This window comes from Sander lucioperca, chromosome 18 (genome assembly GCF_008315115.2).
Source record: "Sander lucioperca isolate FBNREF2018 chromosome 18, SLUC_FBN_1.2, whole genome shotgun sequence".
NCBI lineage: Eukaryota > Metazoa > Chordata > Actinopteri > Perciformes > Percidae > Sander > Sander lucioperca.
The window spans coordinates 13576462-13592370 of record NC_050190.1 but is presented as its reverse complement, the minus strand read 5'-3'; the positions used below and the strand labels follow the sequence as shown (position 1 = coordinate 13592370).

At 38.1% G+C, this 15909-nt stretch overlaps 3 protein-coding genes across 12 annotated transcripts in view; 1 reads left to right on the top strand and 2 right to left on the bottom strand.

Moving 5' to 3' along the window:
* ttll5 (tubulin tyrosine ligase-like family, member 5) overlaps positions 1-3693 on the bottom strand; it is a 48697-nt gene extending 45004 nt beyond the window's left edge. For all 7 annotated transcript variants that reach the window (XM_031278675.2, XM_031278677.2, XM_031278679.2 and 4 more), the window contains exons 1-4: positions 3557-3693; positions 3004-3159; positions 768-874; positions 570-652 (exon numbers count right to left, since the gene is read on the bottom strand). In XM_031278675.2, the coding sequence (XP_031134535.1) occupies positions 570-652; positions 768-874; positions 3004-3065 (252 nt within the window). In that variant the 5' untranslated portion in view covers positions 3066-3159; positions 3557-3693. The remainder of the gene's footprint in view (positions 1-569; positions 653-767; positions 875-3003; positions 3160-3556) is intronic.
* An 818-nt stretch (positions 3694-4511) lies between these two features.
* Positions 4512-6505, top strand: erg28 (ergosterol biosynthesis 28 homolog). The gene is made up of 5 exons (XM_031278799.2): positions 4512-4680; positions 4939-5093; positions 5741-5831; positions 5921-6039; positions 6123-6505. Exons 2-5 carry the CDS (start codon positions 4961-4963, stop codon positions 6209-6211), a joined length of 432 nt encoding a protein of 143 aa, XP_031134659.1. The 5' UTR covers positions 4512-4680; positions 4939-4960; the 3' UTR covers positions 6212-6505.
* Positions 6350-15909, bottom strand: part of flvcr2a (FLVCR heme transporter 2a) — a 22634-nt gene continuing 13074 nt past the window's right edge. The window contains exons 4-11 of one of the 4 annotated variants that reach the window (XM_031278729.2): positions 15474-15541; positions 15010-15113; positions 12763-12873; positions 11615-11720; positions 11413-11524; positions 9483-9550; positions 8306-8425; positions 6350-7805 (exon numbers count right to left, since the gene is read on the bottom strand). In XM_031278729.2, the coding sequence (XP_031134589.1) occupies positions 8351-8425; positions 9483-9550; positions 11413-11524; positions 11615-11720; positions 12763-12873; positions 15010-15113; positions 15474-15541 (644 nt within the window). In that variant the 3' untranslated portion in view covers positions 6350-7805; positions 8306-8350. Of the gene's footprint in view, positions 8426-8594; positions 8598-9482; positions 9551-11412; positions 11525-11614; positions 11721-12762; positions 12874-15009; positions 15114-15473; positions 15542-15909 lie in introns of all 4 variants that reach the window. The other 3 variants (XM_035994610.1, XM_035994609.1, XM_031278731.2) reach the window with 3 other exon arrangements.

Genomic DNA, 15909 nt, shown 5'->3' with positions numbered 1-15909 from the left:
TCAGACACTCCAGCGATAACCTGAAGAAATACAGCCGGCTCTATAGAAATGATCACATAAGAACTCACAGATTTTCATCACCCTGATGTTATTTTATCTGTTTTGTTTTGTTTTATTCCAACAATTCGTTAGGAGGCAGTATTCACATGGCCGTTCGGTGTCTAGGGGAGAGACAGATGTTTGCAATAAAGGCTTATTAAAGTTTGGCTCTGTTGCGGCTGTGGTAGACACTCGTCTGCCTTTGATGATGGTTAGCGGGAGTCAAGAAGCATTGAAATGAAATAAAAAGGGAATTAATTGTAACTGCTAGGAAAGAGCCATAATAGAGATTGTGTGCCCTCGTGAAACAGGATTAATGCTCTTGAGGTCAATTTTTTTTTTTTTATCCTTGGGTGCATTCCCGGGCTTTGACATCGGCACTATTAGTCAACTGAGATAAAAACAGCCCTACTATCCCTTATCCTACACAGCAGAGATGTACATAATGTACACAGCTAAAAAACAGCATTGTTTTTTGCAAGATTTAGACTAATCTTTTCAAATGTGCATGATTTAGTGGAGAACATTACCTCATGGAATCCATGATTGGCCAGTATTCCCCGTACCAGGCGGCTCTCTGTGCGCACAATCTTGAAGGCCATATTATATCGCTCTATGGACAACAAAATATTCTTAGTATCCAACTTACTGAAGGCTCCACATTTTTATCCGCATATTATCAGTCTTTTTCTCACAGTTATTTTGTAGCTTCAACAAATGTGGTGTACCTCCAGTAGAGCAGATATTCCCATCTTTTGAAACTGCAGCTTCAGGGAAAAACAAGAGAACTGGGATGGACTTGCTGAGGCCACTCCAGGCAATGCAGGTATGGTCTCTAGTGGACAAACAATTAGATGATACATACTCACAGTTAAAGGCATATTTTTAAAAGTCTGGGACCAGCAGAAAATCTAATAATCTGAAGAAATAAATATTTGACTTCCCGGTAACAATGCTATACAGATGCACTGTAGCATGTGTGTTCACTCACGGATGATGTGAACTAACCTACATGGAGAGTTTACCTAATGCTGAGGGAATGTTTCCTGACATGGTGTTTATTTCAGTCAGGCAGACAGAGACAGAACTACACACATTTTCAGGAGGTGCTGGGCAATAACAAACCCATGTACTGTACTAACAAACACCCTTGTAAAACTGCAGATTATCTGATAGTACCAGACACAGCCCGCTTATCAGGGGCTAAAAATAAGATAACGTAACATGATGATGGAGTAGAACTCAATCAGGCATGGCCGGTCTTGATAAGGAAGAGAGGCATGTAAACAATTGCTGCCCTGAGCTTAAATATCTAGGCATGTCAGACAGTGTGGTAGATATATTTTACACTGCGGTGGCTTCGCTGCACGACCATAAACAATGTGTTTTGATCATATTTAAGCATCATTTATTTTATACATGAACCACCATCGAGACTATTGAGATACTACACACAAGATGTGAAGGTCTTAGACAGAAGGCCATATTGTTGCCATCGCAGTAATATTTCAGTAAATTATGACCATTTAGGTTGCAAATATTTTATTAAATATGCAAATATGCAGGCACTTACATGTGTATGCCTCCTGTGTAGGCTTTTTCATGTTGTCATAAACTTTTACATCACGTTAAAGTCAAGTAATATCAACTGGCCCTAATAAATAAAGTGATGACATTCATGTAAGGGTTGAGGAGAAAAATGTTAACAGGTTGAAATCAAATGTGCAGCCGATGCTTGTTTGGTAATGAACTGAAATCGGACAGGGTGTACTGGAGATACTCAATTTCTGTAACATAAAATCAAAGTGTTTTACTATAGTAGTGTGTGAGTAAAAATGCAGCCCCATCAGTAAAAAGAGCACTGGTCACCAGGAGGATAATACTAAGCAATCCAAACTAATTCAGGAGATGGAAATTAGCCTAAAAGCAGACACAGTGGCTCTCAGTATGCTATGACTAAGTATAGCTTAAGAGGGAATTAGTTGCCTGAGACAAGATAACATATAGACCAACTGTTGTAGCTAAGATCTACAGATCGTTACTCTTCTCTCTCATTCAGTTAATCTTTCATCAATTATGCAAAATGAAAGCTTCCTGAAGGCTTTATTTTGTCTAAATGTATCTTGGCATAAATTATTAAACAGGGCTCCTTCTGTAATCCTGCATAGATTACATTACACGATCAATATACTATGGCAAGTTGCAAAGACAAAGACCTTGGAACAGCCAGTAAAAAAAGTGAATATGGTGTCACATTACTAGTATATTTAAAGAGGAATCTTCAGGTGAGGTCTTACAGTAGGATCAGTAGGGTAAGAACCTAACTGACACTGAAGGCGACCTGTGTAATTCAGACAGCCATGTCCACAAGCTGCAGTGACTGTGAACAATATCCTACTCATCTCCATCTCCGTTTACAACTATCTGACTGCTATAAAAGCAACGCAAGCATATCAATGGATAAGTCTGTTTTCAAAGAGAAAATACTCCCACAAAAGTGTATGCGATAAGAAATGAAACAGCATAGGTAGGTATAATGTAACACACAAGAATGAACATTCTGTCATTAGTGTGTGTTCTAATGTAGAAGTTTGCACAGACCTGATCAACACTAAGGTGACTGTATATGACAACACCCCTTTAAAGGTTTTTGGGGGAGTTTTTCCTAATCTGAATCAAAGTTAATATCTAATAATACTCTGTCTACTGTAGAATCCTATAACAGTTAGTGCCTGTGGCGCACTGCAGTCAGCATCAGAAACGATTTGTCAGCTTAAGGAAGGAATAAAAAGCCTCAGCCTCTAATCACAAATAAGGACCCATCTCTGAGCTAATTTTCTTTTTCTGTTGTCATGTTTATGTTGCCTGTGGTCAAGTCAGTTTTATTTTTCTCAATATCACAAATCACCCATGTGGGGGGGCTTTACAGTCTGTACGCAGCATAAGACACAGTCTAGCACTTACTCTTGCTCGTCTTCTGAGGAGGACTCAGAGTCCTCCTTGCTATCACGGATCACAGCAGGCATCTTCACAGTAAAAGGGGACGAGCTGCCCGGTGAAATCTTCCTGGGATCGAGTGTCTAGGTTTTACCATGGCACCTAAAACGCTACAACCTCCAACTGCAAAACACATCAGCCATTGAATAGCTCAACGTCAGTCCATTAATGCAAAATGTTATATTAATAACCACGTTACAAAGGCTCGCTAACAAAGACTATAACGTTAAATCTTTCCAGAAACAACTTAGCACACAGTTAACCGAGAACAACTGCTTTGTAGTAACGTTAGTGGTGGTGAAATTATCTTTCTATTAACGTTACAGTAAACAGAATAACGTTAACGTTACGTTAAGACTAAACCCAGACAGACAGCCAAACAAGAGTTAGGTAACGTTAAATAAGACGTAAGGTTACTAACATGTTACTTTAGGTGTGGGAAGCTAGCTAACCAGGTAACGTTAGCTAGATAAGGTAGGTAGATGCTATGCCATACAAGTACACATCAACGTAAACTTGCCTTTATCTCTGAGAGCCTGCTAACTGATAGCTGGCTAGCTTTTGTCACCAGGGCCAGTTGATCTTAGCGGTTAATCTTCCTGGTAACTACAACAAATGACTGAGTAGCAACAGAGCAATGAGCATGCGCAGTCTCGAACATTATTTATTGTCCACCAGACCAAACTTTGCACTGCATCCGTAACCTTATAAAAAGATTAATTTACAGTCATTGGGTGGGACTCTAATGTCTATGCGCGGGACGCTGTCAAACTAAAAGAGTGCATATTAGGATAATATATGTGTTTTTCTGTGTTTGAACAAGAACATATGCACAAAAAAGAAATGTGTTAGTATTGATACACATATTATTAGCAGCTCTTATAAACTGAAATATAAAATTAAATACTTAAACCAGTGTTATAACTTCGTTAATTAACGTGGTTCAGGATAACATGGTAGTATTACTCGAATTGTTTTATTGACCAAACCCTCCCTGATCCATGGAAAAATAGTTAAATCTTTTGTGTAAGTCATCGAAACGGGTTAAGGACAAAAAAGCCCTTAAATTGATTTCTTTACTTGAAACTCTTACGTTAATTTGAGATAGCCTTTTTTATTTCTTTTCTCTTATTTTATTTTCTTCTTTATGTTGATTTGTTATGTATAAGCTCCTATAGATTTTATTTATATGCTCGACCCGAGGCAAAAGCTCTATTTTTGAAGTGAATTTGTAAAAATGCTTGTTTGTATATCTGTATTCTGAATAAAAAAAAATAAAAATACATTGTACTTCCTGTACTTGTACAGATTTAACGAAGACGCAAGTCCCCACAGAGCATCCTCCTGTTCCACATCTGCTCTTTGTTTGAACGCAGCCTAGCCTACAGTCTATGGCTGACCGGGTTTCTTGGTTTCTATTGGTTGGCAAAGGAAGTAGGCGGAACCTGAACGCTTGTATGGGCCAATCATTTGAATGGTACGATTGGATGGAGCCATTTCTTAAAATCTGTTATTGGTCAACCCCACAGTCCAAGATTGAAAGTTGGTTGGCTTGACTCCCATCTAATTGTTTTATATCCAGTTCTCTCTTGTTTCGTCCCACTCAGGAACATGTTCACGTGGTAGTTTTATAGAGGCCGCTAGGTAAATATACGCACAATTCATAATTGTTTTAACCAGGTTCGTACAGCAACGTCAGCATGCTATGTCACGTTTGTTATTGCTGAATATCTCTTGCTAGCTGATATATGGTATTTCTGTGTTGTGTCGGTCAGTTAACATGGAGCAGACATCTGTTATTCAGATTGTAATATGACCAGCCAGCTGCCCTCGCATTAGCCTTTACTTTGAAGCTGTTTATCCTGCACAGATAAACAACACACTAACTTTTCTTTCGGACAGGTGCGTCTCACAGACAGATAACATGAGTCGCTTTCTGAACGTCCTGCGCAGCTGGTTGGTGATGGTGTCCGTCATCGCGATTGGAAACACCGTGCAGAGTTTCAAAGACCACAGTTTTTTGTCAGAGAAGCTCTACACAGGCACACCAGAGTTTGGTGAGCAAACTAGGTTTGATTGACGAAACCTAATGGACATTACAGATGGGACAACATTAAATGTCACATCATCATATTTTCCACTCAACTGAGCATGATGTTGAGGTTGTCAGGTGTTCAGGAGTTGGTGATATGATTCCTCAGAAAATATATACGTTTATAAAATAGCATTGAATAGAAAAATGTATCTGAAATTTGTATCAGCTGCTAAGACAACATTTGTATATGACTCATATATTTATGTAAACAATTAATAACAATATTCAATTTTAGAGTCACACCTACTGGATTTAAGAGACCAATACCATTTTTTTACAGTCAAAAAGCAGTGCTCTCTGGTGGACAATGTATAGGTGACAGTTTCTAAATGACCCCAAATATAACATCTTTGACATGTTAGTACTGCAATTTCTTATTACTTATCAGCCGACATATACAGTATAGGCTACATATACTGATAGCAATATAGTAGGCTATTTGTGTTAAGCTAATATTGGCCCAGCTGATTTATCAATCTGGCTTGTATCAAAAAATGTGTAAATAAAATAAGTTTAGGCAGACTTAGATATACATGACTATATCATGATATATTGTTTTCTCCATTTTTTTAAACTCCATTCCTGATTTTCTACTTCTCATTTCCTTAGTGAATGGTCTCCAAGCTCGAACATTTGGCATTTGGACGTTGCTGTCATCTATCATTCGCTGTTCCTGTGCCATTGATATCCAGAACAGAACGTAAGACAGCTTCTCACTTCCTGCACCTTGTTTCTGATGGCAGTCTTCATACTGTACGTTCTTACTGTGTGTCATACCGGCTCCTGCAGGCTCTATCACATCACCCTATGGACATTTGTGCTGGCGTTGGGTCACTTCTTGTCTGAAGCCTTGATCTACAAAACTGCTCCTCTGACTATCGGTGTCATGGCACCTCTCATTGTGGCAAGTGAGTATGGACTGTACTGAGGAGTGATGGGAAATATCTTTACATTATCCCTTAATTGATTACATTTTGATGTGTTTTTCTAGCTTTCTCCATCATAGGAATGCTGATTGGATTCCAGTGTATCCCAGAGCCACAAGAGGAAGTCGGAGCACGACAGAAGAAGCGTAACTGAATCCTGGCTGTTTGATTTTCCTCCCACCTCCACAATGACCACCAGACACTAGTGGACTGGTCCTAGTGTGCTGCTTCTGGTTGTACATTACTTTTCTACTGTAACACTTTCTATAGACTATATACATCTCTATATGGGCTGTATTTAATGTTTATTAAATTTACAGTTCACAGTGCAATCAAAAATGGTTTGACGTGATGATCTACCAAAGAACTCAGATGACTATACAGTATAAAACTATGCTATGCTCTTCATTGCAAAGTCTCATAAACACGAATATCATCAATTACTCTCGATGTTTGTTCTGTGCTATGTAATGTTTCTACACCCAATTATTGTCATATAAAACTTTTAGATAATGAAATGATTAGATTTTGGATGATATGTATTTATAAACTACATGTGAAAAATAAGTTGTGAGACATCTTGTTTCCGAGGGCGTAATTGTGTTTTTTTTTCTTTTTCTTTTGACAAACATTTAATATTTGTGCTGCACTGTAAAATGTACTAAAATACCACTGAAAGAAAAACTCCCAACATTCATCATAAAAACCGTAAAATCACCAGACAGCTTATCACAACACATCAAGTAAAACATGTTAATGACAAACTGTACAAACAATGGTTACATAGCATGAACTTCATTTCTCAGTAACAATTTTACAAGCTAAGTAGTATCACACATAAAAACATTTTCTTGTGCAAAATGACAACTGCAGTAGATCGACTTGCCTTCCATCATGTTTTCTGCTGTGCCATCATTCTTCATGTTCCAGAGGCTCTCACATGTTCATCCAGTTATGTATCACCAAATATCTTGTAGAGATCACTTACAGTAAAACAAGGACAAAACTGATGCACAGCATCAATCGTATTCATAATCAGCAGGTTGCAGAAGTAATACTTCCATGTGATCCTGAATGACAGGCAGAGATGAGCCTTGTTGATCTGACTGCCATGACAGGAAAACAGCACAGTCTTTAGTCTGCATTAAACACTAACACTCAATAGAATGCTTCAGCAATGTAAAGACTCAGTTCACTTACACACATTATTAGTCCAATATGAGGAAACAGTTTAAATATTGCTCATTAGATGCATAGAACACTACATTAACACTAATCAGAGGGGGACTGTAAAAGCTTGCGAAAGTTAAGTGAAAGAGTGTAGTAATGTTGGAGTCACTGAAGTGGCAGTTGCATTGCACTGACAGGACATTTAAAATGCCTACATTAGATACAATAATGTTTACAAAGATGATTTTGTGTAGGGGTGTAAAAACCATTGAGGTTCCAAGTGTGTTCCCATTGTGCATGATTGACTTGTGCTTTGTTTGAGATGAGCTAAGTTGCACTTGGGATATTAGTGGGAATCTCTAGTGTTCAGGTCAGAGCGTGGCATTCAGGTCTGCAGGTGTTTAAGGCGACACAGAGGGCTGCTCAGTATGTTATGTGTGTGCATGTTTATGTTTGACAGTGTCAGTATTTCTGCTTTAATCTGTACAGGTATCTTTGACATTCTATCCTCCTTATAACTTCCTCTCTTTCAGGACTTCAGGGGGAGAGACGGCTCCTTCTAGATCAGCTTTTGCTTTCTGTAAAGGAAGAGGACAGAAAACAATTACAATTGTATCATCCAACAAATGAGCAAAAGTAGTAGTTTTTTTAAAATCAGAAAACACAAATTCTCAACTCATCACAGCCTTCAGAAAGACAACAGAACGTTAACATAGACCAAAATTATTCTGTACATTAGAGTATTAATTAAACACCTTAAAACATGAATCTCTTGCATTAAATCTATGTTCAACCTGTTTATTTTGATTGTGGAGTGGAGCAGAATGTACTGCAGTTCAGTAGTAATAACCTCAAGTATTAAAAATACCTGTCATCTATTTTTGTAAATTGAAAGACAATGTGGTTTGTAACACTTTTGTTGAATGTTCTGGAGATTTGAGTGGCATTTTGACATTGAAGATAAGGTTTGTTTACTGTCACATGTTACTCTGTTGTGTGCCTGCCTGTCTGTGTGCGTGCGTGCATGCGTGTGTGGTATTACTGGTGTTAACTTGGTGTAAAGAGGGTGTTCCCCTACCTTGGAAGGTGTGTGTTTGGATTTTAGTGAGGTTGTGGGTTTATGTCAAGACCGCCATTGCCTGTGGCCGCTGCACGTTGTGGCCCCGTAGTCCTGCACCGATGACACAGAGCCTGTAGGCTAGAACGATAGCTTGGGTGTCACACCTCTGAGGGGCTTTAGAAGGGGCCACCTCATTCTCCACCATCTCCTCCATGCTACACCACTCCCAGAGTGCCCTGCACCAAACCCTGCACACCCAACTAATACTGCCTGCTACCTGCACCTAGCCCAGCAGCTCCACTTACACTGCCTTTAGTGAGGAGAATACAGTGTTTAGTTCAAAGTCATCTAGCAGCAAATCATGCTAAGATGTAACATTATTTGTTTAGCATTATTTATTTAGATATATTTTACATCTATTCACCTATTACTTATTTCAACTGTTGTGCCTGTATCGTTATCTATCTCGCTGCTGCTGGTCTTCTTATTTCTAACAATTTAATAGAACTGGCTCTATAATAAAGAAGGAAACTAGTGGTGGTCAATTTAATGTATCTTATTTAAGATATATTAGTGTGCAGGATTACTGGAGCTTTTCATTTTAGTGCATGTTGTGTTTGTTTAAAATGGCATTCATTGTTAATAATTTAGAGGTGATTCTGAGCAGCTGGAGGCCACTGGGTTTTATTTTCTGTTCAAGTACATTTAAACATGTGATATGTTACATACATGTGGACTATTGACCAAATAGATGCTTTTGTTTCAGTTTAATTCAATAAATTAAACCTGCTTTTTATTCAGTGGATAGTGGTGTGTTATTATCACATTATTACAGTGTTTTATGAACTGATTAGTACAGATTACTGATCTGTGTGACAGCTGTCAACTGCACGTCTTTGCAAAAGTGAAAACAAAAGTAGGTTTTTATAGCAACAGATGGTAAACATGCTGTTAGAGCAAGTTGGAGAGCCGTCAGACAAAGCAGACTTGTGCTTTCTGCTAACAGTATTTGAGAATAGAGAATGTTTTAGTGAGGTTGTAGAAGTGCGACCCCTGCTTTGCTCGTGTGTACCTGCAGCAGTGCATGAGAACCATTCAGAGTGCATTCAGCCCAGAGATATCTAACACATTCCTTCACCAAAGGGATGTGGAGAGCCCACCTCAGACTTTATGTAGCGTACACAGATGTACTTACACTCATTACCTTCACCTCAGACTGTTGTAGATTGGCCTTCTGGCGTCGGAGGTCGGACTTGATAAATCCTGTGATAAAGGAGAGGGAAAAGCTTGGCTTATGGAAGTTGTGGCCTCTGTGGACTTTTGGTTTAAAATCAGAAAAAGAAAATGGCATATCAGTGGTGACTCACTTCTGTAATTTAATGTATTTTAGGTTGAAATAGAAAAACAGGGACAACACAGAAGGCTATTCAAAGCAGGTGCCTAGACAGCACTAAACATACTGTATCTTAGTGTTATTTCCACATACCTGTCACAGTTTCAGTATCTTTAAAATGAGTTAACACATTCCATACAAAATGGTAACAGGGATTTCATTCCACAACCCAATGTATCTTATATAATTTTAAGAGGGATGATTTGCATGTTTTATGTCAGAGAATATCAGATAAATGAGTTGTTATGTGTTAAAGATGAGCCTTGTTGATCTGACTGCCATGAAAGGAAAACACAGCACAGTGTTTAGTCTGCATTAAACACTAACACTCAATCGAATGCTTCAGCAATGTAAAGACTCAGTTCACTTACACACATTATTAGTCCAATATGAGGAAACAGTTTAAATATTGCTCATTAGATGCATAGAACACTACATTAACACTTATCAGAGGGGGACTGTAAAAGCTTACGAAAGTTAAAGTTAAGTGAAAGAGTGTAGTAATGTTGGAGTCACTGAAGTGGCAGTTGCATTGCACTGACAGGACATATAAAATGCTACAATTAGATACAATAATGTTTACAAAGATGATTTTGTGTAGGGGTGTAAAAACCATTGAGGTTCCAAGTGTGTTCCCATTGTGCATGATTGACTTGTGCTTTGTTTGAGATGAGCTAAGTTGCACTTGGGATATTAGTGGGAATCTCTAGTGTTCATGTCAGAGCGTGGCATTCAGGTCTGCAGGTGTTTAAGGCTTCACAGAGGGCTGCTCAGTATGTTCACTCTCCATGTGCTCACTCTTCACAGCAGCTTTTTTTCTTCTATGTGGCCGTGTGTGCATGTTTATGTTTGACAGTGTCAGTATTTCTGTTTTAATCTGTACACGGTATGTTTGACATCTATCCTCCTTATAACTTCCTCTCTTTCAGGACTTCAGGGGGAGAGACACACACACACACACACACACACACACACACACACACACACACACACAAGGTCAAATAACATAATAAATAATAAATAAGGTAACCAGTAAAATGCTTTAAAAGTTAAGGAATTTTAAAATAGCATATTATTTTTTTTATCTTTGAGCTTATCATAAATAGCAATAATTGTCAGGACAAAGCTCGTGGACTGGGGGATCAGAGGAGCATTAACATTGTTTGACAAAGCAGCTCTCGTGCCAGCAATGCAAAAAATACCCAAAAAAAATGTTTTAACGTCTTTAAAGTCTTGAAGATAACAAAGAGTTTAGAGAGATGTTGTATACGATGAGTTGGCATAACAAATCTTAGATGACTCCTACTACTGTCACTTTAATCACACCACTCTTAACATAATACATGACATTAGGTAACCAGTAAAATGCTTTAAAGTTAAGGAATTTTAAAAGAGCATATTATTTTTTGTTTGATATGGAGCATTAAGGAATAAGATGCTGTAATTTTCATTTAATTGTGCCTTTAATAAATGGGGATTTTTCATTCGGCCACTAGAGGGCAACCTTATCCTATGAAAGATACCACTGTGCTGCATGTAACTTAATAAACCTAAGGCTTATAAACACAATACGCCCTGGTTTAAATAGTCATGCTTCACTTCTGTATTAAAGTTCCATTTAATATCACGTGCATCCACAGTTGCTGACAGGAGTTCAATGTTCACTGTTGTTGTAAGCACTGTGACAGGAGAGGTGTATGCTGAGGAAACAGAGGAGAGGTTAATATCTTACCTGTCAGTACTGTTCCTATTAGCAGGAAGATACTCAGGAAGATGTTTCCTGCTAAAGTGCCCCATCTATCGATAATCTTCCCTTGAGAGATGGTGAAAATGATTCCAAAGATCTGAAAGGAGATTTTTTTTAAAAATGTACTGCCCCAAACCAACACCTTTTGTATTCTGTTTTATTTGTTGTTCATGCTAACATTACTGACCTGAGCTGAACAGTTAAGCAGTCCGGATGAGGTTCCCTCTGATTCTGGATAGGTTAGCTCTACTGCAAACTCAAAGCCCAGAGGTAGATATCCTGTCATGAAGAAGCTGCAGACAGACAGGGTCAAATTAAAGGCTAAAAGAAAAGTGTGTGATCTGCAGTAGTTTTCATCCTAACCAAAGAAGGAATAGAAAAACCACAAATTTAAAAGTGGGGCAAGTGTATATTGGTGTACAATACACCCTGTCTGGGTTTCTGTAATGAAAGCCGACAAAGGAATTGCTATGGAAACCAGTTATGGGCTTAATCAGCTTACCATAAATAGCAATAATTGTCAGGACAAAGCTCGTGGACTGGGGGATCAGAGGAGCATTAATATTGCTTTGACAAAGCAGCTCTCATGCCAGCAATGTAAAAAATGCCCCAAAAATGTTTTAACACATTATTAGCAAAACTGTAAGAGCTGTTGGACCTGTGGACATCAAATGTGACAGACAAGGTTCACAATAACCTGGGGCTTAAAATTAGTCTAAAAACTGTGTCATCATGACACGTACACAGTAAACCTTCTCTTAGCCACCACTTCTTAAGACTTTAAATCTTTGTTAAAATGAATGACATTAATGACTTCTTGACATAAAATTGGCATGTTTTGCATTGAGGCATTGTTCAAATTGAAACACTTTTACCTGTGATCATCTTTGTAAATTTATAATTAATTATATCGTAGGTTTTTTTTTAATCAGGATCCAAAGTCTTGAAGATAACATAAAGAGTTTAGAGAGATGTTGTATACGATGAGTTGGCATAACAAATCTCAGATGACTCCTACTACTGTTGCTTTAATCACACCACTGTCACTTTGCCTTGCAATTGTTGTCTTCACATGTTCTTGTTTATTTTTTTTATTTACTTTGTTTTGTTTATTTTTTTTATTTACTTTGTTTTTTTTAATATTCCTCTTATTATTTATTTCTCTATATATCTGCACTCTTGCTCTCTTCGTGCTGCTGTAACAACTGCAGGAACCCTGTTTAGTATTCCTTATAGAGAAATAACTGACCATAGTTAATTTTTACTCATTTAATTTCAAACCCTGGCTGTGATGTTTATGACCTCTGTAGCCTTTACTCTGTAATGGTTACCTACCCTAAAACTCCAGCTGTGACAAACACCACCCACAGGTGACCCAGGTTGAGGGTGAAGGTGTAAACCAGCATCCCAATCAGAGAGAGGAGATATACGGCCAAGGTTGTTTGTCTGAGGAGACAGGAGAGGAATATTAATCATGCAGTTTAAAAAATGTGCGATGGCGATATGATCAGCCAGTATATGCATTCACACACAGCACACCCTATTTGAAGAAAATCCTGTAATCTGATTTGACTTTTACATTAATGAATCTTGTGACAAGGCTCGTGTTTGCTACATGCCTGCAAAGCTGATCAGAACAAAGAAATCCTGCAACACAATTTAACAAAAAAACATTTGGCTTTGGGGGAAATATTTCCTGCTAATCCGCCATGTACAGTATATTGTGACAATTCTATACTTAAAAATAGCTAAAAGGCAACACCTTTGCTTGTTAATGTTGGTTTTGTTGCGTAAATGACAAAGAAATATCTGTTTCCATAGATTTGTCAACACCTGCCGTTATTTAATGTAGATCCCATGTTTCATTTGAAAAAAACACTTGTTGTTTACACTTTTTTTTTTTTTTATTTAGTCTTTAAGAAATTCATTACAAGAAGCAAAACTCATCAGTACAACCATCAGGGTTAAACTGGGAGCAATGGGACCATCTAATAAGCCAGTAGCTCTTCTCCTCCACATTAAACATGCATCATTGTATGTGTCTCATGCATTAAATGTGTATAATGCATATTATGATGCACCTAACTAGGACTTATGTCTAAAACATCTTCAGTTTCTACCACTACAAGAGATAACAACTATAAAATAGTTCTGGTTTAGGCCTATATGAAAAAGTAATGTATAGTTTGTGTCAGAGCAGGCATCTTTTTCTAGAAGAATGTCTTACTTAAAATGAATGAGTCACTGAATACCCCTCGTCATAACCCAGGCCATCTGCACAAACAGGCTTACTCTGGTGAAGCTGTCTCTCGTACAACCACGCGTAAATTATTGCTGCAAAACATTTTTTGTTAATATAACATAGTCCTTTGACTCTGTCCCACATGGGACAATAGGCGTGAGAGGGTCAACAACATAAATCCGGACCTGACGGCTTTGACAGCTAACCATCCTAATGGCATGTAAGGAATCTGAGGGACGAATCATAATAGTTTGCATGCCAGATCGCTGAAGGCAGTGTGCCAAACATCTAACACTCGGAAAACTATTGGAAATAAGTGGTTACTTTGTGAAAAAAAAGTACTGATATTCTTGATCAAGACAAAAATGACAGCATCAATAATTCTGATACCAATTGGAAATCTTCACTTTTAAGATTGAATTATTAATATTTCCCAAGTTTAATGTGGTGGCCTGATATGTGACCTGGGAGGAGCAGCAGAGTATAGCCTGTCAGTTCAGATAAGCAGAGAGGGACATCAGATATAAAACTCAGTTCCGCTGGATTCTCATTCATGAATACACTTGGACATCTCCCTGTGAATGCATGATTTAAAAGACATCCATGCAAGGAGCCCATGTTTTAAAGCAGAGACTGACTGTTGTTCCTTTCAGAGGTGACGGTGAGTTTTCACTTAAAACGTGAAGCTACAACATGACTTTTGTTGACATGCTACAGGCTCTGTCGGTCTGACGGTCTCTGTTCTTTGTTCTAGACTGAAATATCAATTTTAACAACTATCAGATGGATTGCCATGAAATTATGTACAGATTTTAATAAGCCACCAGAGTATGAATCCTAACTGCTTTGATGATCCTCTGACTTTTCCTATAGCACCACCATGAGTTTGATATTTGTGGTTTTGAGCTATCGGATGGATTGTCATGAAATGTGCCACAAGCTCAAAAGGTCAAAGTTTTTTTAATTTGCAAATGTTACAATGCTAACACACTAAACTAAGATGGTGAACATGGTAAACAATACAACTGATTACCAAAAGCATGTTAGCATCGTCATTATGAGCATGTTAGCATGCTGATATTAGCATTTAGCTCTAAGCACTGCCTCACAAAGCTGACAGTAGAAGAACCACTGTCAACATTAAGTCATCATTGACCCTCATCATTGATTTCCGAGAACCTTTAACACTTATTTGTCTGAAGACTGTAGTAGCATGATTACACTATGGCTGGGTTTTGGCTTCTTCTCAATGGCTGGAATCATTACTTAAGATCAGTTTGGCATTGTTTTTGCCTTTCAAAGTATCAATAGTAAAACAGTGTTTTGTAGAAATATCTTACTTGTATGTTTTGGTCTTGTCCAGCCAAATGCCACATATGATGGACCCCGCCATGCCAGCAACAACAATAGTCAGACCAATTCTCCCAGCATTCACTTCTTCACCCTGAGAGTAAAACATTGACATTTCTGGTTTTACAGACCATATAAGGCATCTGTGACCTTGTTCACCCTGTAGTTAGCTTGTCCTGGAAGCTCTAAACCATAACAATCAGATTCCCAGACCTCAGTTATCTGTGTCAGGGTCATCTCCTTGGCAGCTTTATAATTATTGGTGTCAGAGAAAACCACACAAATGTTTACATGCTGGGCCTATTGACACTGAGTACATGGAGGGAACGAATGGCTGAAGAGGTTAGGAAGGAAGACACAGAGAACAAAGAAAGAGCAAAATAAAAGCTAATCTGGTTTGAAATAAAGTATACAAGGCATAAGCATATTTTAGAGCAGACACACTGAGACTTACAGGATATTGTTCAATGATCATCTGATTCAACAGTGTGGAAATAGCATAGAAGCAGCCGACGTTCAGCCCTGCAGACAACAAACAGAAATCAGTGTCTGTCTATTTTGAGAAGACCTGTAGGGAAAGCAGAGGGTGCAGATGGGACCTAATGCTGCCCCCTAAAAACACTGCTGACAACTTCACACATCACGCACATTATAGCCTTCAGACTCTGTCACTACTTGGCTAATAGCATTTAAGTTTATTTATACTGGAGCACAAAGACACAAAATTACCTTAAAATCCCATTGTCCAGGCATGTAAAGGGTACACATTTACAGACTAACACATTTCAATATGCTTCATACTGTCAATCATTGACATTGTCTTCATTAAATAGTGACCTTTGAGCAAAAAAGTGACATCTCAAAAGACCTTTAAATCAATACTACACATT

Bases quoted from the DNA above. Each gene is read 5' to 3' on its own strand.
- erg28 (XM_031278799.2), top strand. From the start codon at position 4,961: ATGAGTCGCTTTCTGAACGTCCTGCGCAGCTGGTTGGTGATGGTGTCC. The intron at 5,832-5,920 runs GTAAGACAGCTT...CGGCTCCTGCAG, and splicing joins ATTGATATCCAGAACAGAAC to GCTCTATCACATCACCCTAT. The intron at 6,040-6,122 runs GTGAGTATGGAC...GTGTTTTTCTAG, and splicing joins GGCACCTCTCATTGTGGCAA to CTTTCTCCATCATAGGAATG.